A 26111-nucleotide genomic window follows, 5' to 3' on the forward strand; every position below is an offset into this window, starting at 1 on the left:
ATTTGATTAATTTAGCTATATGATTGATACTTTTCAACATGTTTATGGAACACAGGGCCGTCGGGATCATACAAAATCATGATTTTCTTTTCCTTATCCAAACAAATATCTTAAAGAAGTTCCTTCTTTTTAATTATTATGTTTAACTTTTTATTTATGCATTAAACAATTAATGCTATATCCAACTCTCTCTCCCCCACGCCTTATAAATAAGAGATGATGAAATCTCGAACTCCACCACAGCTAAGCCTTAGCACACGCATACGTATAGCTTCCAAAAACCCTAAGCCTGCTCACTTATTTGCCCGTTTCATCTTTCTTTTGCTAGCTACTTATTAGGTGCCTGCATTAAATTGTTAGCTGCATTAAAGAACGCTATCATCAGCTTGTGGTAATGGACAAGGTAAGAGACCTGGCATCGAAGAAGGCTGCTGTGATATTCACAAAGAGCTCATGCTACATGTGTTACAGCATCAAGACACTTTTTTATGAGCTTGGTGCTAGCCCAGCTATCCATGAGCTCGACCATGATCCTAGCGGGAGAGATATGGAGTGGGCTCTAAGAGGGTTAGGGTGTGACCCCTCAGTCCCAGCCGTGTTCATTGGTGGAAGATTTGTAGGCTCAGCCAAAGATGTCATATCCCTTCATGTAGATGGATCACTGAAACAAATGCTCATGGATGCAAAGGCCATATGGTTCTAGCACTGGATACAACTTAACAATTGCCTAATCAATTGGCAATTAAACTTAGTAACTACCGTGAAAAATAAATCCAAATACAAAGAGACAAAAGAAAATGTCTGTATTAGGGGCTTTGCTTTTTTTTTTCTTGAGTTCCTTCAATACACTGTATATGATAAAACATGAACAGCCTAACACAATAATTTTTAAAAAATTAATAATGTTTGAAAATTTACTGGTGCATGCTTATTCCATTCCCATGGATGTGATATTAAAACATATACAAGGAAACAGAGCCTAATGATATGTAATGAAGCATTTCACTTTGTGGGATTCTTTCCTATCGGAAACAGACGTCAACGTATGGCCTTAAAATAAAATAAAAAATAAAAAAAAAGCTCTAATAATGCAAGCTAAGGTAAACAAGTAGTATAATAGAATAGAATAGAATAAAGTTATTCACGAACCAGAAATGCCTTTGACTGTTCTTTCTGGTGATAGAAAGAATAATACTATATATTGATCCATTTCAAAGCCTATCCCCTGTGACTATACTTGCAAAAGCAACGTTAAGCTGATGCAATTCTTGAGGGTATTGCAATATTTTTCAATGCTTTTCATTTTAAAAGTTGCATCAAATTACTTAGTTCCTCAGTTTCAGGCCCTGTTACTCCAGTGACGACTAGACACTTGGAATACGGTTGAGTTGTCAGTTATTTGTTTAGCAAGTTTAGTTAATGATTTTTATATTCATGTCTGTATATATATATGGTCTTATTTCACAGACAAAAAGTTGATGCTGGAACTTCTTATGCCCTCCTCTAAAAGGCCAAAAAGTTGCATGGACGATTCTCAGTCACATGCAAGCATTTAGGTTACTTTAAATGGATGGTGAGATTTGTTGGAATCAGTGGTGATATTAAGTGAAATAGCATTAAAATTAATATTCATGATGGGTTATGTGTAATTATATTGTTGAGGTTGGAAAAGTACTATTAAACACATGAAATTATATTATATATGTAAAATGAATAACTTTATTTCATATTAAATAATAAAATATATATTAAGTTTGTATTTATGTTAAATGGAAATTTTATTAATAAATAGTTAAATTTTGATTAATTATGGTTGTTGTTTTTTATTATTCGTATATCTACTTATTTATGATTAATCCATATAAATTATTATATTATATATATATGACCTTTGTTTATATTAAAGAATAATTAAAAACATATTTATGATGATAAGTCTACAATTTATTTTAGATCATTATACAAAAATAAAATGAAATTTATTTAATTACTATATATTAATTTTTAAATTATTATATTTTTATTTTTATAATGATTAAATTTATATTTATCATATAATATTGAAAAATGATACTTTATTAATAGAACAAGAAAAACATACATGATACACCTTCAAGTACACTCCATGGAAATAAAACAACATTAGTCCCCAAACCTTCGGTCAATATATGTATTTTTTTTAACTGATGCTCCAAAGCACCACTGCAGTGGAAAGCTTTCCATGGAACAAATTTAATTTCATCCAAAGTAAGGAACGGTTGTGGTGCAATTACACCGGAAAAACTCATCTTACTTACAAAGGGAGCCTTATACATACAAATAGCATAACTCTTCTACAATTGTGCACTGCTTGTAAAAGCAAAGCCGTTTACTTGTATATTTTTTGCAGTAAGATAGCAATGAGGATGGAGAATCCTGTCCCACTTCGTCCAAGGCAGAGTTGTTGCACGTGTGTGCGCGAGGCTCACTCGCACATGGCACTATTACATATATTTTATGGGTCAAATTATGTTACTGTTCCTTGCACTAGGTCTAAGTTGAAGATTTAGTTATCTACCCTAATTTGGTAAACAGTAGTCTTTGTAATTTTTGAGTTTTAAAAGTTTAATATTGGCTCAAATGATAACAGTTGAATTATGCTATTAGTATCATACTATGTGTAAATTGTGGGTTTAGTCTATGTTCTGCAGTTTAATTATTTTTACTTTCGGTATTTTTCAAAATTTGAAATTTTAGTCTTGACTTATACAATAATTATTAAACTCATTAACTAAAGTGATATTATTTTTGGTGAATATATAAAAATAACAAAATGATATGACATTATTCACGCGATAATATATTTACCATATAAGATTTCGAAAATTATAAGATTTAACATAATAAATTTAATGACAGCGATAATTAAAATTTTAAAATTTGTAAAGTATAAGATAAAATCGACTGAACTTAATTCACCCCTTACTCATAATACAAAAACAAACAGCACAAATTTGAGCAATATATTGCATGAAATGAAAGTGAGAAAGTGAGGCGCAATGCATGTGCGCTCACATGTTGGAAGAATCACACAAGTTGGTGGGCGCAAATACAAAGAAGCACCGAAAGCCATCACATTCGCGATCTCCTTCGTAATCTTTCTGCATAAGGATTCAAAAAGGAGGCGATTGTGAGAATCTGGTTTAAATTGACTAGCTAGCCTCACAAAATTTTTACTTTTGTTGCATGTTCATAGAAATTAATTAGAATGTATTCATGTCTATACATCAAAAAGGAAAATACTTGAATACATGGTTAAATTAGTAGGCTAAACATGTCAATCCCCCATATTCTTTCTACTTTGTCATTATTTTGAACCATCTTGTCACATTTTCTTTATAAATTTAAAGCCATACCACAGCATATAAATGATGACACTTTACAAAACGGATTTGATAATTTTTATTCTATAAAATGTATTGATTTGTGTGTTATGGTATAATTCAAATATTTGAAAACGTAATTAAAAGTGATAAAAATTTTAACTACATTTAAATGCTCAAAGAGGATAATTTCAACTAATTATACAACATGGCTTATACTCAATGGGTTGAGTCGGGTCGTGACGCCATGCAATAAGTAGTCCCCATCCTATAAAGTGACTTTAGTAGTTTTAGCATCCATTTTCTTTTGAATGTTCTTCTTCAAACTAAGGAGTCTACTCTATGCTGTCCCTATAAATACTCTAGCATGGGAGCATTAATTTGCAACAACCTTAAGCTTTGAACCCTTTTTTCTCTTTTCCCACTTCACCTTCTCGAAGTCCAACCTCTCCACACCGCCATTGCATCGTCTGCACTCTCAACTGGATCCCCTAGTCTTTTAAGCTTTAAGTGAAACCGACAACCAATTGAAACATTTTCTTTGTCCCCTGTTAGCAAACATTGTGAAGCAGGATTTTCAACATGGACAAGGTGACGAGATTGGCTTCAGAGAATGGGTTAGTGCTATTCAGCAAGAGCTCATGTTGCCTGTGTTATGCAGTGAAAATTCTATTCCAAGAGATTGGGGTGACCCCAACGGTTCATGAGCTGGACCAAGACCCCGAAGGCAGAGAAATGGAGAGGGCTCTCATGAGGTTGGGGTGCAGCGCCCCAGTTCCAGCCGTCTTCATTGGTGGAAAGCTGGTGGGTTCCACCAATGAAGTCATGTCCCTCCATCTAAGTGGAGGGCTAATACCTTTGCTCAGGCCCTATCACTCTATGTGTTAAAATTTAAGCACGTCAATTATATCAGTAAAAAACAATTGAATAAAATTGGCTCAAATTAATCAAAGGGGGGATGATCACTTTGAGGAGCGGCATGTGGATTGTGTAGTCTGTGTAGCTTTCTATGTCTTATGTGCTTTGTAGCTTTCAGTTATAGCTTGTAACCTGTTTCTATTTCTTAAATGAAGTCAAACTTTATATACTCTTCAGCTTTCCAACTTTTGCGATTATTGCTTTCATGTAAATTAATTATTATTAATTATTAAATATGAACATCAATTATTTTATGATTGTTTCTGCAAAGCAATATGCTAGGCATCTTTAATTTAATGGTCCACAGAAACCCACTGAATTCTGAGATCCCCATAAAATGTGTGATAAAGTGGTTTTGGCTTTTTACATTGAAGCATCATCAAAAAAATTCCAGATGATCAATATCGTCTTTACATATGCGCACCCCATGAACAATTGAAAAGGAGTATAATCAATTTTATTAATTTATTTCCTGTTGTAGACTACCTTTGGTTCTTCCGCTTTAGATAAAGAAAGGTATTACATTCCTTGTCTTTTTATACATTTGGTTCTGCAATTGTGGACGACTGGTGTCTTGTCGATATCAATGGCATAAAAGCTTCACCTCAGACCTGGCAGCAAAATCTTGGTAAAAATCTGATGCTACATATATTGTCTTTGATCCTCTATTTGAAAGCCACGAGGGGCCCAGACTATCGAGCCAGCTCGGATTCTATTTCAGTGCACAAACTCTCTCAGCATTGGTTTTTTGCATTTAAAAAGCTGGAACTCGAAATATTACTTAAATCACATTCTACTCCTGATCACGCAATTCAACAGGTGCCAGTAATTTGATGCTATATATTAGAAACCTTGCTAGCATCTCAACAGCAGTTAACAATTTTGACCTTCCATATGTTAGAAAACTTGTGGTGGAAATAAGAAAATTAAGAAGATTAAAAGTAGATTAGGCGTGAAATACGTTCTTAAGATTGATGAGTTTGGAGTCTAACTTAATTACCTAAGCTATAAAGAATTTAATATTACTACGACATTCCCCCTTTAGTATATTGGATAAATAAAAGTGAGACAAACTTGCAAAGATCTTGGAAGCTATAGAGGTGCTCTTAAAGATTAAGATGCAGTATATATTATATGGAGTCTTTGGAAAGTTTCATTTAAACTACAATGTCGATGGCAGCTTGAATATAATATAATAGTATTAATATTCTAAACAAGCAGATAGCAATTATGAAGGTTGGAAAATCAGGAAATCTTTATATCAAATCCTACAAGCACCGAGTTTCAGCTGACTCGTTCCCCCTTCCCACTGAACTCCATGAATGTGGGATAGAATATGTATTTGACAAGAATGTAATTAATTATGTCAATTTTTTTTAGTAAACTAAATTCAATATCCTAATAAGTGCTGGACACGTATTTCAGAAAAAAAATTACATATTAAAAAAATGGAATAGTTATCTTGCTGACTGAACTGACCGTTTACACGGCTATTAATGTTTCAGAGATTGCATTATTCTATTCCAGCAGGAAAAAGAAAGTGAATATGCTGTTGTGAGTAGATTCCTCCATTGTATATGGAGAGGAGCATATTGAATGGTGTCAAGGTAGAATCCGCAAAGGTGGAAAAAGGATTGGAATAAAAAAATATTGGAACTGATCATCAGCTTTATAATAGTCAATCTACCCAGTCTTAATCATATATGCTCTCACTGTGTTTTTGAATCTTTTGATCACCAAGAAGAGAGGATGGACCGCTTCACTACTTATTCTCTCTCTCTCTCTCTCTCTCTATGAGAGTTGGATAAAAGTTATAACCTACCACTTTTTAAGTTCATAAATGTTAAAAGATTAATTAATAGTCTATCTTAATATTGTTATACACCAGCTTAAAATAATTAGGTCACGATCCACTTGTCCAGCTATGGCTGCCAATCAATTGTAACCAGAAATAGCTGCTTAAGATAAACAATCTTGTCAGATCGGGTCCTTAGCAACTAAGATTTCGAAACCAACAAAATGATCAATAGGCAAACCGACACACTTACACAGCCAGACGACCGATCAATGAACTGTCTCATGGCAATCCTTTACCAGCTTTAAATATCAAACTAACTAAAAATTTGATTATGATAAATGTACCTATTAATTAATAATATAATTATAGTGAGTAAATATATTATTTTCATGAAGATTAAAAGTATTGATAATTACCTTCTTTTTATTATTTAATCGAATAATTTGAGTGATTAATTAAAATTAAAATTAACTAATCTTATTAACTAACGAACAGAAGAAAGAACAAAACATGAAAGTAATCGATTAACAACAAAGAAGAAAAACAATACTTAGGAAAGAATTCACTCACATTTCATCTGTCACTATCAATCTAAATTACGCAATTTTTTTACTTATCACCTTTATTCACAGAAATTCCTAAATTATGCAAATATATCTTTCGAGCATAAGAGCAACTGACTCTAAATTGATTAATTGACATTTCTTTCTAATTAAAGCCTATATTATTACATTAACTCGTACTATGGATTCCCCTATTAGATTTGAATCTAACCTTGTACGTAGATTTATGTTGTTCTATTTATAGGATTGCATGCAACTCCACTCAATTATGCAAGATCTACTCTTAAGCAGTGTCTATTCAACCACCAATTTAAACATATCAAATATGGATTAATAATTTACAAATATTAAATCAAGAATTAAGCACACATAATTGAAAATAAGAAATTAAAAATTTATTGCGTAAAATAAAAATCAAACAACAGAATCCATCATAGGGTTCATCTCCCTAGGTATATAGAAAATTAATTAATGCTTAAAAATAGAAACATACAAGATATAGTATAACCGAAAGAAATAAAGAAACTCACGATTACTTCCTAAGAAATCAACTGGAAATCTTAAATCTTGACGAAAATCTGTTTCAAAGTCGGCTTCAATGGTATTTTTCGAGGTATTTTTCGAATTGTTTTCTTGAGTATTCTCTGACGTCTCACTCCTATCTTCTTATTTTTTTGTCATATATACATCTTAAAATGCCCAAAAAACCTAAAAAATGCAATTTTTCATAGTTTAGTGTGCAATTCCGTGAAACCGACTTGACCTTCTACACACTCGTGTGAGTCACATGGCAGTATGGTCTGGCCATGTGGAATGGTTCAGCCCGTGTGGCTCCTGCAGCTTGCTCCAACGCTCCGATTTTCACTCAGTTTTCGTTCCTTTTGCTTCCAAGTGCTCTATTAAGCATTAAAACATGAATTCAAAGGATTGAGAGCATAAAAAATTATAATTAACATTGAATAATCACCCAAAAACACATTAAGAATGAGGTTAAAATATTTTACTTTTAACACTTTTCACACTTTCGTACTTACTATTAGCCTAAGCTTTCTTGTTTCTTTACCTCAATTTTATTGTTATTAACTTAAGTATTGAAAACATAAACTCTAATGCCCAAAACTCATATTTGTCAAGGCTCAACTATCAAGTTCAACACCGTCCTCCAAATGTTGTCTTCAGACCCAAATCTACGAACTTGTAAAGATTTTAAAATATATATAATATAAGTGTATAACAACTAAATTCATTATTTTATTGAAGTCCATGATTGAGTTGGTGTCACAAATCAACCTGAAATTAATTTGATTAGGAAAATTACAAAAAATATTTTTTTATAATTTAAAAAGTTATATTATTTGAAAGTATTTTAATTTTTTTATTCGAAAAAAAACAATAAAAAATTTTCATATGGTTGGATTTGAGCTATTTACATAATGCTTTAATTTAATACAATATTTATATTTGAATAGTATTATGCATACTTTATTACCTCTATCAATGGTATATATTGATAATGTTTTTGATTGAGTCATTATCACAAGTCAACTCGACATTAACTCAAGATATATGAAAATACCATATTAAACAATTCTAGTGCATGATATAATGTATTTACGTGATTAGTTTTCATTTTACTCACAATTTAATATTTTTTTATTTTAATATTACACATGTTTCATGTGTAAATATTAATTAATTTCAAATCCTACATTTAATTATTTATTATATGTTATATTAAATTAATATCTGTGATTTAAATATGTAATTTATATATATATATATGATAATGATAGAATTGGTAGTTAAACCATTAATCTCTCATTTATACACGTAACATGCAATAAAGTTTTTTTTGAGTGTTATCTAATAGTTGCATTAAACTTCAATTAAATCTCAAACTGAATGGATTCCTAAACATTGGAAAAAAAACTCACCGAACATCATTTTCACAGTCTATTACACTTAATTTTCTTTGTAGGAATAGCCAAGCTAAACGAAATTCAAGCTACAATTTGTGTGATGCTTACTAAATACATGTGATTCACCTTGCAAGCTTCTTTGGCTTGAAATATGACCAAAAATAGAAAGAAAAATCCTGTTATTAACCATCAGCAACGACCTCCCTTGGTTCTGTTTATTGGTAACCGCCTTAATTGCACTAGCAACCATTTATGAAACGCCACGTGTAGAATTAGGATAACTTAGTCATTTCAGTAAATGTTTGATTTCACGTGGAAAACAGACGATGGGAAGTTCCGGAGCTTGGTTCGTTCCACTGTGTGTAATTGTATCTAATTCGATTTTGACATCTTATAACAGATTTTCGGGGAAAGAAAATAAAAATGGAAAGTTGTTTTTAACTACCAAACAATGAAACCAAACGTCCAAAACAACTTTTTTTTCTCATTTTGATATCGAGCGATACGGTAGCCAGAATTTTTTTTTTGTTTGTTTGTTTAATTCGGTTCTCTCTCACTGATTTCCATCAATGGCTTTGTGATCAGGTAGTTCTCTAATTCTCTATCGATTTTTTTCTAGTTTTTTTTTATTACCATTATCGATGATTTTCCTAATTCTCTCATGTTCCATATGGCTAATGAGAAAAAAATGGACGAAAATAATTATTAATTAGAGGAAGAAACGGTGATTCGTGTGGTTTCGGCGTTTCATCATATGAATTGATAAAAAGAAAAGAAAAAGATGAACGGAAAATTGGAAATGTTACCGAAATTCATCTCATTAGGTTTTATATATTTAATTACATTTCTGTTCAGATTCTTTTTCATGTTGCTTAATTAAATATTCAATAGAAATCTTGTTGTTTTATGTAACTTTTCTTCCCCAATCTGAATATAGAAGAATTTTTAGACATTATTTTATTAGACATCTGGTTCTTGTGGTCGAGTGCTGCATTCTGGTTTAATTTGGTTGAGAGCTTGCTATTGGCCAGAAACATTATCAGTTATGACATCATATGAAGTGCTCACTCTGTTGGCGGGGTTCTGGAAGTTGATTGACATGCATTTTTACCATACAAATTTCTGAGGATTAATTGAGGTTAGTTTAATATAATGCAATTTGAAATAGAGTATGCATTTTTCTCCGTGAAATATGTGAAAGAATCTTAAAACAAAAATGATACAAGAAGTTCTTCATTTTCCGTTTTCTAGCTCAACGTATGATTGAAAATTTATAATCCTTTATTCTCTTGCTTAATTTAACTAGGATATGTAATTCAGTTGGTTATGAAATTTTTGCAAGTATATATATATATATTTTTGCAGGTGAGTGAGGTGAGACTTAATTCCGGGACTAAAATTGTCATTTGTTATGACATTCAACTTCAACATGCAAGCAGGGAAACGGAGAGCAAAAACTACTACCATGGCCGAGGGCGAGGAGCTTATTGAGCTTAGATTCCGCATTTATGATGGGATAGATATAGCACACGGCACTTACGAGGCGTCTATGACTGTCTCAACTCTTAAGCAAAAGATTATTGCTGAGTGGCCTCAAGGTTATATTCTATTTCTGTTTACTTCTTTCCTCCTCTTAACTTACTCCTAGCTGAATTCTGTAACTGGATTAAGGATCTTAGGTGCTCAGTTTGATTGTGTTTGTTAATGTTGTTCCATCTTTTTTTTCTAATGACTTGGGAGCTCAGCATGACTTGAGCGTCATGTGTTTGATTTCGATCTTTTGCGTTTAGTTGATTTTCTACATTTCTTCTTCTTCTTCTTCTTCTTCTTCTTCTTCTTTTGACTCATTTTCATTTGAATTGTATTGTTCTAGCCACAGTGTTTATATATGTAAATGTAGTAGGCAATTTTTCATTTTGATGTTGCCATTCAGTCGGGGAAAAGGGCTGGGATATTGTTGGCCATTGTATATGAAATATATGTATGGGGCAAGTTAATTTATGAATGTTCGTAATGGAATTTAACTTAAATCAATCTTCTTGTATTTTCAGGCAAAACAGTCACACCAAAGTCGATACACGATTTGAAACTCATACATGCTGGTAAAGTTCTGGAAAACAACAAAACCCTGGCTGATTCCAGAATAACAGTTGGTGATCTCCCTTTGGGTGTTATTACCATGCACGTGGTAGTGCAGCCTTCTAAAGCAAAACAGAAGACAGGTTCATCAAGTTCTCTTTCTTGAAAGCACAACATTTCTTAATTTTCTTGAAAACACCTCCACCCATTTCCTGCTTAATTTTTATCCAGAAAAAGAAATAAAAAATGGCAGAAACAAAAAAATAATAAAAAAAATGCAAACAATTCCTAATTGAGTCTCGATTTTATCAATACTGGACCAACAAGCATGTATTTAGTACACTGATAAGATATATTTACTTTCAAGAAGAGAATATAGGGTCAAGCCTTAAAGTTAATAAAATTGAAAAATAAAACCACTAACCTTAAAGTAAACCATAAAGTAGATATAATATATATAATATATATATATAAGAGATTTTGGAAAGAACATTATACACTTGTCAATATTGGAATTTCACATGACAATCTAGGAGATTTTATTCGTTTTAGTTAATTTCTTCGTGCCATTAGTAAAAATTACTGAGCAACAAATCTTTCTCACGGTATATTTTACTCTTTTTACTTAATATTTGTAGTTGAGTGTTTCTTTTCTTCTCAATACTAGCATTATCATAAAACCTTTTGGAGATTTTCCTATTTTGATTTAACCCGGGGTATAAAGATTTTATACCTTTTCAAGAATTGCCTTTATACGATCAAACTGCTAGCTTCCTTATCATCCCCCAAAAAGTTTTGGTATGCAATCTGTAGAGGACACGCTAGCTCAATGAAGTTTCTTTTATTAAATAAAGATGTGAATGAGTTTATAGCTTTGTTGCCATTAATCTCTCCTTGTATAATCTTCCTTCTGTTTTGGTGCACTGCAGAAAAGACCAAGCAGGAGATGCAGAAGCTGAATCCATGCGGGTGTATTATTCTTTAAACCATAAACATGCTTCTTAGTTGTCAACTTGTTAGTGGAAAAGAGATCTAGCTTTTCACAATTATACCTCTAGTTGTATTTGTCTGATTTTGCTTTTGAAAATCATGTTCATCCCGCCTTTAACCATGATTTATCAGGTACATTGTTCCCTCTGTAACCATCCTCCTATCAGTAAAATTAGGCTATTTGAAAACCACATTTTGTATAAACTACGATTGTACAGGAGATGAATGAAATTCATTTGAGAAAAAGATGATGTTATTTCGTGCAAATTACCTTTGAACTTTAATACATTTAAATCTAACTAATATATATTACACCTTTGCACATGAATGATAACTATGTGTTGGGTTTTTTGACACCAGAGGAAGAAAACAAAGAACATAACAAGACAATGAAGCAAGATGCAATAAAAAATTTTACTTGCTCATAAGTGTGCAGTATGGGAGCTTATGGCTTCAGCTCATTTAGCTCATTTAGCTCAATTTTTCAATAAGAAAAACAATACATTTATAGTAAAATACATCACCAAATACTACATACTACCATTAGTCATAATTTGAAACAAGTAAAACTTAACTTGCACATAAGCTGATTATGTCAATTAGCACCTAAAAACATCAAAACAATACCAACTTAGTTCATTTTCAACTAAGTAACTTAACAAAATAACTGAACAACCTTGCTATTACAACAAGCATACGTGCTGCAGCATGTTTACAAGCTGCATGCACTTCATCCGAAGATATTACAGCAGTATGGTAGGCCAATTTTCAAGACTCCTCCTTGGACTCCATGCCGTGAATACAAACAATTTTTTTTAAACTTGGTAGTCCCAAAATGCTTTGTTTCAAGCTGACCCTGCTCAAGCACTTCATTTTCAACCTTGGCTTCATTCTCAACCAAATCTGACGCATACACTTGACTATCTCAGTCTTTTGTGCCAAAGATTTGTTCATCAAATGGAGTGTTCTCCTCCTTCATAGCCTTGGTTGGCAACTTACCTTGTTCCCTTGTTCATTATTGTCCTGTTTCTTCTTGCACATACTCCCTCTTGCTATGGAGTGTACTTCTCTTTCAGCTTATCCCAAGCTTGTTTGGGAGTCTTACAGGGGTGAGCTGATGTTGTAATCAGCCCTCAAAGGTGACAGGCTTTACAAGCAGCCTTCAAAGGTGACAGGCTTTAACAACTTCTTGTCTTTCTTAACAAGCAGCAGAAGAAAAAAACAAGCCCTCAAAGACTTGGGCTCATGATACCATTTGTTGGGTTTTTTGGCAGTAGAGGAAGAAAACCTATAACAGATAAGACAACGAAGCAAGATGCAAGAAAAAAATTACTTGTTCACAAATGTGCAGCAAGGGAGCTTATGGCTTCAGCTCATTTAGCTCATTTAGATTAATTTTTCAATAAGAAAAATAATACATTTATAGTAAAATACATCACCAAATACTACCTACTACCACTAGTCATACTTTGAAACAAGTAAAACTTAACTTGTACACAAGCTGATTATGTCAATCAGCACCTAAAAACATCAAAACAATACCAACTTAGTTCATTTTAAACTAAGTAACTTAACAAAGTAACTAAACAATCTTGCTGTTATAGCAAGCATACGTGCTGCAGCATGCTTACAAGGTGCATGCACTTCATTCGGAGATATTACAGCAGCATGGTAGGCCAATTTTCAACACTATGTCGATATTGTATACTTCATTATATATAGTTCACTGTTAAACATCTACACTCTAGTGGGACTATACATGTGAATGATAGGCTTGAAGACTAGCTACAACATGAAATTGCTCTAGTTGAAACCATATCAGCTCATTCAAAGGTTGTTGCCATGAGTTAAATAGTCAGGAGAGTGAGACTCTGCAATCTCACGCTAGGAGGTATTGTTTCACTCTTTGTTCTATTTTATGACTGATAAACCATAATATATACATATTTTTACCCCATGTTTGGCATATTTATGGATGATTTTTCTGTGGTTTCATTGAATTTGATGCTCCTAATCCTTTAATTTCATGTTTTATACTCAGGAGAGATTAGGATAGCAAAAAGAGCGAGAAACAGGACAAAAAGGACAATTTGGGCCTAAATTAGTGTTTCGCACGGCCTAGGCACTTCCACACGGGTGATTCACACACCCGTGTGTTACACACGGGTAGACCACACGCCCGTGTGTCATGGCCGTGTCGACACTAAACCAAGTCAGAATTACATACGGCCTGAGCACCTTTACACGGGCGTGGCACACGGCCGTGTCCCTATCGAGCCCAAGTCTAATTCTACTTGGAAAAAGGCTAATTTTGAGGGTTTTAAAGCATTCTGAAGTCTATATAAACACCCTAGAAGAGGATTAAAGGGGACACGAAGAGTAGAACACAGAAAATACTCAAGGTCAGCCATCGAAATCATCCCGGAAGCAAGATCTCCTTCAAGACTGAATATCTCCATTAAATTTCTACCGAAGTTTTTGGGTTTCTTTATGTTTTGTTGTTTTCCAAATTTTGAGATGTTTCCCTCTATTGTTATGAACTAAACTCCCTAAATACCTAAGGGAGATGAAACCTAAGACGAATCTTATTACTATTTGAATTATATGATAAATACTTGTTCTTATTCTTATTGTGAATTTAACCATTGCTTTAATATTCCAGGATATTTATTCAGGTTTTTGATGTGCTTATTTAGAGGAGGAAAATTCCCTGTTTAAGAGTAGATCGCCCATAATTAAGCAGAGTTACATGCAATCCTAGAGATAAGACAACATAAATCTGTCGGATTAGATTCAAATCTAATAAGGGGATCCATAGATCGAGTTAATGCAACGATAAGGGTTTTAATTAGAAAGAGATTTCGATTAATCAACCTAGAGTCATTTGTTTTTAGTCTTAAGAGAGATATTAACATAAATCAGAGATTTCTACGGATTAAGTCAAGTGAATAAATCGTCTAATTCAGAAGTGATAAGTGAAGTCTAGGTGGATTCTTCCTTAGGTATTGCCTTCTCCATTAGTTTTCCTAAAGTATTTTCCAACTTTTATCTCTGTTGTAATCTTAGTTAATTAGATAGTTAATTTTAGTTTTTAAAACATCCCTCTGATTCTCATGCTAGATAATAAAAAGATAGTAATTACTAGTACTTTTAGTCTTCGTGGATACGATATTTTCGATCTCACCTCAACTATACTACTGTTCGATAGGTGCACTTGCCTTAGTTGAATTTTTAGTTAGTTTTATGACCATCAAGTTTTTGGCGCCATTGTCGGGGACTAAGATATTAGGAACGCTGAATTTTTATTACTTTAGCCATTCTTTATTTTCATTCCAATTTAATTTTTTTATTTACTAAATTTTCTTTTCTCTACTTCTAGCAGGTTTTTATAGTTTATGACTAGAAGAAACCAGTCAGGACCTCTATTTTTTGATAGTGAAATCGAAAGCACAGTTCGCAGAAACCGAAGAGAAATAAGGTGGAGCCTACAATACATAGAGGAAGACCAAGAGGCAGATATCCATACCGCAACTGAGGAGATGGCTGATAATCAGAATAATCCATTACCTCCTATGGTTGCTGCAAATCCAGTAAATCAGGATCCTGCTCCTGCTCCTCGTACTATGTATGATTATGCTAAACCTACTTTAACAGGAATTGAATCGAGTATAGTTAGACCTGCTGTTGCTACAAATAATTTTGAATTGAAACCTAACATGATTCAAATGATACAACAGTTTGTTCAGTTTGATGGTTTGCAGGACGAAGATCCAAACACTCATTTAGCAAATTTTCTGGAATTCTGCGACACCTTTAAGATCAGTGGCATTTCTGATGATTCCATTCGCCTTCGGTTGTTTCCATTCTCATTCAGGAATAAGGCTAAACAGTGGTTGAACTCGTTACCGCGAGGATCAATCACCACTTGGGAATAAATGACTGAATAATTTTTACTTAAATATTTTCTGTCGGCTAAAATAGCTAAATCAAGGAATGATATCTCTTCTTTTGTGCAGATGGATCTAGAAACTCTTTTTGATGCATGGGAGAGATACAAGGACTTATTGAGAAGGTTCCCTCACCATGAGTTACCTCTATGGCTGCAGGTTCAGACTTTTTATAACGATGTGAACCCCTTAACAAGGCAACTGATCGACGCAGCCGCCGTTGGAACTTTAAACAATAAAACACCTGAAGAGGCTTATGAATTTATTGAAAAGATGTCACTAAATAACTAACAGTCGCAAGGAGAACAAAGCCGACAAAAGCAACTTGTAATGGGCCAATTTAGCCCGGGCCCACGTTAGAACAAAAACCCAAAATAAATACCAAATTATTAAACCAAAAGTCCAAAGAATGAAACCAAACTAATAGTCTGCCATAAAGGTCCAAATATTACAACCAATAACAATGCCCCATAACCCAAATACAACGGCCCAATAACTGGAACAGACCCAAACGACCCCAAAAATTGAGCCAAGTTTCGGCAAACCCTAAGTCACCCCTCTCTCCTGCGCCGCAACAACAACTGGGCAATAGACCCATACCTTCACTACAGCAGTCCCATACCTCCACAGCCCTCGTACGCCACGCCCCCACCCCGTGCGCATGCCAACAGACTCTGTACCTGCAAGAAAGAAACAATAGCAGCAGCGAATGGAAACAAATATATTGTATATTTTCAATTGATTTCCTTTTTCGACTATAAAATCCTAGATTTTAATCTTTGTAAGGGGGGCATACACACGTACATTATACGAAAATTGAATAGAAAAATTCAAGAACAATTTCTGAAGAGGTGATCTTTCTTAGTCTTTTTAATTTTTCTGTCATTTTATTTTTTTTTTCATCGATTGTTTTCATCATTTTCATTCTAAAACAAAGAAGGGGAAAAAGCAAACCTTACCTTGCAAAACGGCCATGGATCTGTTCACTTCGTTAAGGTCGAGGTTGGAAAAGTCCTAAGGCGCCGTTGATTGTTGTTGATATGCTATCGACCACCTGATTAAGTGGTGGATTCGGTGGTTGCTGGAACAGACCTTAATGAGTTGATTTTCTAAAGCTGTGAATTTTGGCTAAATGATGGCTGCGTTTGGGAAAAGAAGAAAGAAAAAAAAGGGTTTTAAAACCTAATTATCAAATGGCACCATTTATAATGAAAAAGCCCAGCGTGTTGACCCATTTCGCAAGCCTGATTTGCACATTCCCACACAAAAATGGGGAATTTGTGCGATGAATCCTTCCTATCGCACCATGCTTTCAATTGCGCCCCAGTTTAATTACCTTTTTTTAAAATTTGGCCTTACAATTAGTGCGTCTTTTCACTTCGATCCGCGATTCAGTCCAGCATTGTAAGCACGAGATATTTATCATTCTAGTCCCCGCATATTTGTGCGCATGGCACATTGACCCTATTTTGCAATTATTTCATTTGTAAATTGGTTTTCTTGTTTTAACTTTGTTTCAATTAAGTCTTATCCACATTTTATATTTACTGCACATAAATTTTTTTTCTTACATGCTAGATTATTAATTGTGCTATTTTGTTACTCTGATAATTGAATTTTGTTTTGAAAAGCATTATAGTGATCTTTTTATTTGTTCTCTCATCTTAATAATTGGCGTATTATTTGTAATATAATTCATTCTAGTTTATGTATGCTATTAGTTACATGATATTTTGCAATTTCTTTTGGATTTATCCATATATTTTAATGTTTATTAGATATATTTAGTGTTTATGCTTAATCTACATATGTTATTAAAGCCCCGTTGTTCATATATATATATAGCCTTTTAGTAAATTGTACCTAATGTTTTTAGTTTTAGTAAATGTATAACATATGATAAGATTAAGCTAATTTAAAATTCAAATTTTTTATGTTATTTTAACATATAACTATCTTTAAAAGTGCCTCACATGTGTATAGCCTATACTAAATCATTATAGTACATGTTATTAATTTCATATAGCTTTATGTAAATATTTTATGTATATATATTTTCCCTTAAAATTGTTTATGCGTGTAATATATTTCTTTTTAAAGACCACATTTTAAATTGTACAATTTACTTATCGTATATATTTTTATATTTTATTATCCTTATGTATGTATTATTTGTATGTACCATCAATTTAAATTAATTTGTTACATGTAAAATTATGTTATATATTATTTGTTTTAAATTTCCCTTTATAAATATAGTTTTATAAATTATGTATTTTGTACAAATAGTTTTTTTTTCCTCCTTTTTGTGTGTATTATTAGATTTTTTTAAAAAAAAGGATTAGTTACATGAATAATTTATATATTTACTTATCCCTTTTTATGTACATTATCAATTTCATGCTACCTTTTTACAAATAATTATTCCTAAATATATATATATGTGTGTGTGTGTGTGAGTGTGTGTTTGGTACGTATATCTTATCGTGTATTCCACCATTTTTTCATATTTTTAAGTTTCCATGTACCTTGTCAATGTTTAAATGAATTTGTGTTTAAAATATTTTGCATACGTTTTAATTTAAACTTCATTTTTATAATGTCCATTTCAAAAAATATATATATAGCCCTAGTTTTTATATATGTGCAAATTTGTCAATCCACGTTTTAGGTGCCATTTTATTCGTCGTTACTTTAGAATGATTTTATGCCATATTGCTTCTTCGATTTGCATTTTGTTTCGTGTATCTAGTAGTAATCATTTTATTGTGTCATGTACGTTATCGTTGCATATTATTTATTCATTGTTTCATATCGTCATGTTAATTATTCTCCATGCGTTGTTGTAATCGGATTACATTTTTAGGTTCGCTATATGTAATTATTAATTTGTTAGTTGATCACATCTCATATATGTCAATTACCCCATCTCATCGTTTTCATTCGATTTTGAAATTTGGTTTAAGACGAGATTCGATATTTGGCAATTCGCGGAATAGTGCCCTAACGTGTTGGGTTGCAATTTCGCGATTGCTCGAAATAATCGAATATCACTTCAAATTTCACTCATATCTTTTAAAATCCCTTAAACGAAGACGAGATTTGATGTTTGGCAATTCGAGGAATCGTGCTCTAACGTGTTGGGTCGCAATTTTGCATTTGCTCAAAATAATCGAATATCACTTCGAAATTCCCCTCATGTCTTCTAAAAATCTTTTAAAACAAAGGCGATACTCGGTGTTTGATAATTCGGGAATCATGCCCTATCGTGCTAGGTTGTGATTACTCATTTACTCAAAATAATCGAATATTCCTTTAGGTTTTCACTCATGTTTATTAAAAATTTTTCAAAACGAAGGCGACGTTCGATGTTTGGCAATTTGAGAATCGAGCCCTATCGTGCTAGGTTGCGCTTTTTCATTTGCTCAAAACAATCAAATATCCCTTCGGAATTTCACTCGTATTTTCTAAGGTGAGGCAATGTTCAATGTTCGGAAATTCAAGAAATCGTGCCATACTGTGCTGGTTTTCGGTTTTTCATTGGGCCGAATAGTTGGGCATCCTTTTGTCAAGTTCAAATTGTAAACTTTCGGACATCGAAACAAGAAAGTTTTGACAACCAACTCGGGTTATTCAAACGTTATTAAAAAAGGGAACCACATTTCAAAAACATTTTTAATTTTAGACATAAGGACAGTATTTAATTGATTTGGTACCAGTTTTGGGCGTAGTGAGGGTGATAATCCTTCCTCATACGTAACCGACTCCCGAGCCCATTTTCTCATATTTTCGTAGACCAGAATCGTCGTTTTAGTAAACTAAAAATGTTTTTATTCTTAGGTGATCCGATCACACCAAAACAAAAGATTGGTGGCGACTCCATGCATTTGATTTTCAAAAGTCGATTACCCCCCTTTTTTTAAAAAAAAATTAAAATTTTAAACCGAAGGATAGTTTCGACAGCTTGGCGACTCCACTGGGGATGAATGAGAGTCGAGCCATAAAAATCAATTATTTACTGTCCTTTATCGAAAACTGAAAATTTATTTTAAAAATCATATATCTTTCGATTGCATTTGATTGTATGATTGTCTTAGTGCGGGTCTTGTAAAATAGCACTGCATTTTATTGCATGATCACTGTGGTCACACCTTCTAAGTGGGAGTAAGAAACTACGCTTTCGTGAGGTTTTCACCTCCGCATGGGCTAGTGGATAGCTTCCGGGGTACATCCGTACCTATGATTTCGTGAGATTTTCATCTCCGCATGGTCATAGGAAAATGTATCCCCCTGAACCGAACTCGATCTATATGAGCCTATAATGGGTGAGGATTGAGGAATCTACTGGTTCGGGTACCTTATCTTTAGAACTAAACCGCATATAGTGAACCTTAAGAACGATCCTTGGGTGAAGCCACGTCAAACCTTAGTACTTACCCGTATATGCGTCATAGTTATCGTTTATGTGCTTGCATTCTATCGCTATTATTTGACACTAACTGGTGTTTTGTTTTGTTATTTTTGCATAACCTTACATACTAAAAGAGGCGTTAATTCGTATTCAATTACTAAGTTAGAAAATTTGACATGGATAATGAATTTCTTAGTAAAGTCGAGGATAATGCGGCCGTTCGTGCATGGTCGGAGAGGCTACGATCAGAGAGAGGGGATAGCTTGGCAAAAGGGTATGTATCGGAGCTGCAAGATTTCACTCGCGTCAATGTAGTACAGAACGAGCTGCAAGAGTTGAGAGACATTTGGGCTAGTTGGAATGAAGGAATCAAGCAATTATTTTACCAAAATTATGGTGACGTATCCTACCTGCTAGATATTAGAGTGGATAAGCATTTGTTCCGAGCCTTGGTGCAGTTTTGGAATTCTGCATACAAATGTTTCACTTTTGGAGAAGTGGATTTGGTACCTACCATGGAGGAATACACTACTTTGCTCAGGTGTCCCAAAATTCAGGTCCGAAAGACTTATGCTCGAGTTTTTAGTAGTCAGACTTTCGTGACGAAACTGATTAGCATTTCTGGGATGAGCGAGCCTTGGGTCACTGCTCAGATTCAGCAAAAAGGAGATAGCAAATGTGTCCCTTGGGAGAATTTGCGAGATTTGATCTTGACACATCCAGATGAAAGAAAGAGGGTTGATATATTTGCCTTAAGCATCTACGGATTAGTGATATTTCCTAAGGCTTTGAGGCACGTAGACGAGGCGGTCATTGATTTGTTTGATCGCCTTGAAAAGGGAATCACACCGGTACCAGCAATATTGGTAGAAACGTTCAGATCTTTGAGCTCATGTCGGAAGACAAGCAAGGGGTGATTCATTGGATGCGCGCAATTATTGATGGCATGGTTCCACAGGCACTTTTGGAAGGTAGATAAAGTTTCCTATCGAGTCTTCTCCGAGGGTTATTCCCCGTTGAAAGAAGAGGCAGCTATACAGAGGAGAGAGGATATCTTAGAGGAGAAGTGGATGGACATTCTTCAGAACCTCAAGGAGGGGGATATCAAGTGGAGAGCTTATTGGATGATTCCTGACGAGATCATGTACCGATGTGGTAGCTTTGATTGGGTGCCATTGTTAGGAATTTGGGGAGCTACAGGGTATACTCCGCTGTTCGCCTTGAGGCAATATAAGTCAAGGCAGTTTGTACCCACGACCTATGGGCTTGCTCAGAGTGAATTCTCATTTAACGGTGCTCATTATAAGAAGAGAGTTCAGGAGTTATCGGATGCTTGGAAGCAAACTTGTTGGATGAAGAGGTTAGTCGTCGGTTCCATGGTAACGCCCGAGTATAGCAAGTGGTTTAAGAAGAGGATTAATGATAATATTCCTAGGCCAAGCTTGGAGAATGCTCGACCTATCGAGGAACAATTACAAGTCGCACCATCAGAATTGGAAATTATAAGGCAAGATTTCGAGAAGAAGAGTTCAGAGCTCGGGAAGAAGATCGAACAGTTGGAGGAAGAGAAGATGCATCTAAGGTTAGATGCTGATGTTCAGAGATTAGAAGCTGAGAAATGGAGAAAAAGAAAAACTAAGGCCGAAGAAGACCTGAACAGCTTAAAGACAGACTACAAGAAGTTGCGCCTATCTATGAGGACTGTGGGTTTAGGTAAGACTTCCGAACAATGGCGCCACGAAATTCGAGAAGAAAAAGCCAATACCGATCGGTGGGAAAGAAAATTTCGAGAAGCTCAATCACGAAACGAAGATTTGGAGAAGAGTCTGTCGGAAAGTAGAAATGAGCGAGGGGAATTAAGGGCTAGAGTGGCAGAACTCGAGAAGACTCGGCATCAGTACCAAAATCGCAACACCGCAATAAAGTTGAGGGCAAGCTTGAGCAAGATAGAAGAAATGAAAAGAAGGATAGAAGATTTAGAGGTGTCACTACAGAACTACAAGATGCGGATCCAGTTTTTCGAGGCAAATGAGGATCGTTGGAAAGAGCAGCTTCACCATGCACAAGACCAAGTCAGAAATAGAGATTACCTTATGGGGGAAGCCGTAACCCAAATTCGGGAGGTAGCAGACTACTTGCAAACTTTAGCGGTTCAAGCGGACATACTGAGCATGAAGTATGAGTTGGAGTCGGATCGTGGGCAAGAGTTGGCCTCGTTGCTTAGAAAAATTAGGACTTTAAGTGTTAGGGCGAAATTTTATTTGTAATTCGACTTTATGTAAAAGATCTTATTTTTGAGGGAAATTTTCTAAGGACAATTGAATCAAAATTGATGCCTCCTTTACATTCATGCATTTGCATTACATCATATCATTATGCATTAAAGGCCATAAGAGTTTTCTAATTAATTAATTAAAAATTATTTCAGTAACCTGGAAACCAACGAAAACCAACCAACCACGCATCCCTATGGTACGAGAAAAAAATCAATGGATAAGAGACTCGAGAAATTGGAGCAAATGCAAAACGACATGCAAGAACAAATGCAGTCCCAGATGGAAGAGCAGCTAGCCAAAATTCAACGAGAGATGAAGGAGCAAATGATGGAGTCTCAGAGAGAGATGATGTCCCAATTATCCAAATTACTGCTGGGAGGAATGGATAAGGGGAAGGGCCCCATGGACCAAGTTGAGGAAACCAATAAAGATCTCCAATACCCCCTTGGCTTTACTCCGGTGCATATACCGATGAAACCTGAGATTAACCTACAAAAACCATCGATCACAATCATGCCCCAGCAAGTTCAGGCCGGAGCTTTAATTCCGATGAACTTCCAAGCCGGCTCAGGCTCTAACTATGTCAACAACCCGAACTATCCGCCCGTTCCCGACTTGGATGAAGCTGCTGAAGAGGAAAAGGTGAGGATAGATTCGTAAAAACAATTGGAAGAACGTTGTAGATGGCTCGAGGAAAAATTCAAAGCCATGGAGAGCGCGGATCATCAGTAAGGGATTGATGCCAAAGATCTGAGTCTGGTCCCAGATTTGGTCCTCCCCCCTAAATTCAAAACACCTGAATTCGAGAAATACAATGGAACAAGTTGCCCTGAAGCCCACATCACCATATTCTGCAGGCGAATGACGGGATATGTTAACAATGACTAGCTACTAATCCACTGCTTTCAATATAGTCTGGTTGGAGTGGCGTCTAAGTGGTATAATCAACTGAGTCGAGCCAAGATTAACTCATGGAAGGACCTGGCTCAGGCCTTTATGAAGCAATACAATCATGTGACGGACATGACCCCTGACAGAATCACTCTCCAGAATATGGAAAAAATGTCAAATGAAAGCTTCAGACACTATGCACAAAGGTGGAGAGAGGTGGCCATACAAGTTCAGCCGCCACTTCTAGAAAAGGAGACGACAATGCTCTTTATCAACACCTTGAAATCCCCTTTTATCACCCATATGTTAGGAAACGCCACAAAAAGCTTCTCCGACATAGTGATGACGGGGGAAATGATCGAGAATACTGTGAGGAGCGGTAAAATAGAGTCGGGAGAGAGTGCCAGAAAGCCCCAAGGAAAAGGGATAATGAAGTGAACAACACGAGCACATTCAACAAGGGGCAGTCCAAGTCAATTACCGTGAATCAACCCAAAACAGTGACTACCAATCAACAAAGCTCTGTAAGACAAGAATCCAATTCGAGAAAGAACACAGAAAGGCCACAATTCACCCCTATACCCATGACATATAGGGAGTTGTACCAGAACCTGTTCAACGCTCATGTAGTATCCCCTTTCTACCTAGAGCCACTGTAGCCCCCGTATCCCAAATGGTATGACACAAACACCCAATGTGAATACCACGCGGGAATTACCAGGCACTCAATCGAGAATTGCACTACGTTCAAGAAAGTAGTCGAAAGACTTATTAAGGTGGGGATTGTGAGATTTGACGACTCAGCCACGCCCAATGTAGCAGGAAACCCACTCCCCAATCATTCCGACCAAGGAGTGAATGGGATAAGTGAAGGCTTGAATAAGAAGACCAAGTATGAGGTGGCAGAAGTCAGGACCCCGTTGAGGCGGGTATGGAAGGAGATAGCCAAGAGAGAATTGATCATATTGGATTCGAGGGAAGAATATGAAGAAGAGAGAAACTACTGTGAGTTTCACGACAATATGGGGCATGAAATTCAAGATTGCATGGAGTTCAGAACCCTAGTACAAAACATGATGAACAATAAAGAAATTGAATTCTATGAAGAGACCAAAAACCCTGTAGAGGGAGATATATGTACATCGGAGGGAGAATCGATGGCACAAAATCGAACGCCTAATTATCCCATGCTGATTATTTCGAGACCCAAAAATAATAAAATTAGAGTACAAATGCCACCGAGGGTCATAATCCAAAGACCTGTAGTCTTCCCTTACAAAGACAGTAAAAAGGTCCCATGGAATTATGATTGTAGTGTGACGATGCCGGGAAAGGAGAGCCCGGTTGACGCTTCAAGAGGGGACCAAGACAAGGGTTCCTATACACGTAGCGGGAGGCGTTACGATACAGCAAATGAGGAGGTGTAGCCCACAAAAGGAAAAGCCCGGGTGTTTGAGGAAATGAAGGGAAAAACAACCAAACCTATTAATGAGCCAGTTAACGAAGAGGAGGCCAAGGAGTTTTTAAAATTCCTAAAGCATAGCGAATACAGCGTGGTGGAACAGCTACGTAAACAACCAGCCCGTATTTCGGTGTTGGCCTTACTTTTAAGCTCGGAAGTTCATCGTAGCGCACTAATGAAGGTCTTAAATGAGACATACGTTGCCAATGACATCTCCATTAACAAACTAGACCGTTTGGTGAACAACATAAGTGCCGACAATTATATCTTCTTTAATGACGACGAGATACCACCCGGGGACATGGGTTGACTAAAGCTCTACATATCACCACGTGCTGGAAATGGTATACGCTGCCAGGCGTACTAATTGACAATGGGTCGGCTTTGAACGTCTTGCCTTTGACCACGCTGAATAGATTACCTATAGACAGTTCTCACATGAAGGAGTGCCATAACATCGTAAAGGCATTTGATGGCACGGAGAGAAAGGTGATGGGCAGAATCGAGGTACCTTTTCAAATTGGGCCAAACACATATGAGGTGGATTTTCTTGTAATGGACATCAAGCCCTCATACAATTGCTTGTTGGGAAGGCCCTGGATACATTCGGCTAGGGCAGTGCCTTCCTCATTGCATCTGAAATTGAAGCTAATATCGGAAGGGAGATTGATAACGATCAAGGCTGAGGAGGATATTATTGCAACTGTGAGCAATAATGCACCCTATTTGGAGACAGATGACAAAGCAATCGAATGCTTATTTTGATCTTTGGAATTTGTTAATGCGACCTTCATCGCTGAGGGAAGCAAAATTCTGGTGCCAAAATTGTCCAAAACCACGAGGATGAGCCTCCAGCTTGACGATTGAAAGAGGGGCCCTACCCGGAAGGGGACTTGGGAGACATCTGCAAGGAAGGGTTGAAACACCAATGTCGAAAGACAAGAGAGACCGCTTCGGTTTAGGATTTAAGCCGGATGCGAAACAAAGGAGAAGGGAGCTGGAAAAGAAGCAAGAAAGAAGAAGAGCTCGATTAACGGGGGAGGAAATCAAGTGGGAACCAATGACATTCCCCCATATATTTAAAATATTTGTGTCCGGGGGAATCATTCATCCCGAGAGAGACACACCAATTACGGGAGCTATAGAAGGAAGGCTGAAAAGCTTGGACATCAACGTCATATGTGAAGAGGAGATTGGAAGAGAGAATTTGTCGGGCATTTACCTTTACACGCCTGGAAGTGTTTTGGAGAACTGGACTGCGGAAGAGATTCCTGTAGTTTTTAGAACGGATTCAGAGTAATGTCCAAAACACACTTATTGCTCTAGGCCTAGGAGTAATAAGAATCTTTTGTGAAATAGGCCGATGTTTAAAAATGACATTTCAGTAAAATGTACGGTTATTATCATTTTTGAGCAAATGTTATCTCATCCTTTCAATTCCATTCATAACCATACAAATGATTACTTTCGAATTCTTTTATTCTTGAAACATTCT

General features: G+C 35.4%; 3 protein-coding genes and 1 non-coding gene across 6 annotated transcripts; 3 read left to right on the forward strand and 1 right to left on the reverse strand.

The window, feature by feature from the left end:
• The first annotated feature begins 234 nt into the window (after positions 1 to 234).
• LOC107923672 (glutaredoxin-C11) lies at positions 235 to 848 on the forward strand. Its single transcript, XM_016853851.2, has one exon. The coding sequence runs from the start codon at positions 395 to 397 to the stop codon at positions 701 to 703; it is 309 nt and encodes a 102-aa protein (XP_016709340.1). The 5' UTR covers positions 235 to 394; the 3' UTR covers positions 704 to 848.
• A 2917-nt stretch (positions 849 to 3765) lies between these two features.
• On the forward strand, positions 3766 to 4449 carry LOC107923230 (monothiol glutaredoxin-S11). Its single transcript, XM_016853443.2, has one exon. The coding sequence runs from the start codon at positions 3945 to 3947 to the stop codon at positions 4248 to 4250; it is 306 nt and encodes a 101-aa protein (XP_016708932.1). The 5' UTR covers positions 3766 to 3944; the 3' UTR covers positions 4251 to 4449.
• A 4504-nt stretch (positions 4450 to 8953) lies between these two features.
• LOC107923757 (membrane-anchored ubiquitin-fold protein 3) lies at positions 8954 to 11886 on the forward strand. Of its 3 annotated transcripts, none has more exons than XM_016853921.2 (5): positions 8954 to 9145; positions 9592 to 9698; positions 9926 to 10158; positions 10612 to 10782; positions 11569 to 11886. In XM_016853921.2, the coding sequence occupies exons 3-5, from the start codon at positions 9972 to 9974 to the stop codon at positions 11622 to 11624; spliced, it is 414 nt and encodes a 137-aa protein (XP_016709410.1). In that variant the 5' UTR covers positions 8954 to 9145; positions 9592 to 9698; positions 9926 to 9971; the 3' UTR covers positions 11625 to 11886. The 3 variants fall into 3 exon arrangements, with proteins under 3 accessions (XP_016709410.1, XP_016709411.1, XP_040937019.1); XM_016853922.2 differs by having other exon boundaries at positions 10000 to 10158; XM_041081085.1 differs by lacking the exon at positions 8954 to 9145 and having other exon boundaries at positions 9218 to 9698.
• A 3726-nt stretch (positions 11887 to 15612) lies between these two features.
• Positions 15613 to 15719, reverse strand: LOC121210304 (small nucleolar RNA R71). The gene has a single exon (XR_005905418.1). It is a non-coding gene; the product is annotated as a small nucleolar RNA R71 (small nucleolar RNA).
• Between the last annotated feature and the right edge of the window lie 10392 nt (positions 15720 to 26111).

This window comes from Gossypium hirsutum, chromosome A11 (genome assembly GCF_007990345.1).
Source record: "Gossypium hirsutum isolate 1008001.06 chromosome A11, Gossypium_hirsutum_v2.1, whole genome shotgun sequence".
Lineage (NCBI taxonomy): Eukaryota > Viridiplantae > Streptophyta > Magnoliopsida > Malvales > Malvaceae > Gossypium > Gossypium hirsutum.

What these genes read in the sequence shown, in the direction of transcription:
- LOC107923672 (XM_016853851.2), top strand. Translation starts at nt 395, where the DNA reads ATGGACAAGGTAAGAGACCTGGCATCGAAGAAGGCTGCTGTGATATTC.
- LOC107923230 (XM_016853443.2), top strand. Translation starts at nt 3,945, where the DNA reads ATGGACAAGGTGACGAGATTGGCTTCAGAGAATGGGTTAGTGCTATTC.
- LOC107923757 (XM_016853921.2), top strand. Translation starts at nt 9,972, where the DNA reads ATGACATTCAACTTCAACATGCAAGCAGGGAAACGGAGAGCAAAAACT. An exon ending in TATTGCTGAGTGGCCTCAAG is followed by an intron (nt 10,159 to 10,611) that starts GTTATATTCTAT and finishes TTGTATTTTCAG; the next exon opens with GCAAAACAGTCACACCAAAG. An exon ending in TAAAGCAAAACAGAAGACAG is followed by an intron (nt 10,783 to 11,568) that starts GTTCATCAAGTT and finishes GGTGCACTGCAG; the next exon opens with AAAAGACCAAGCAGGAGATG.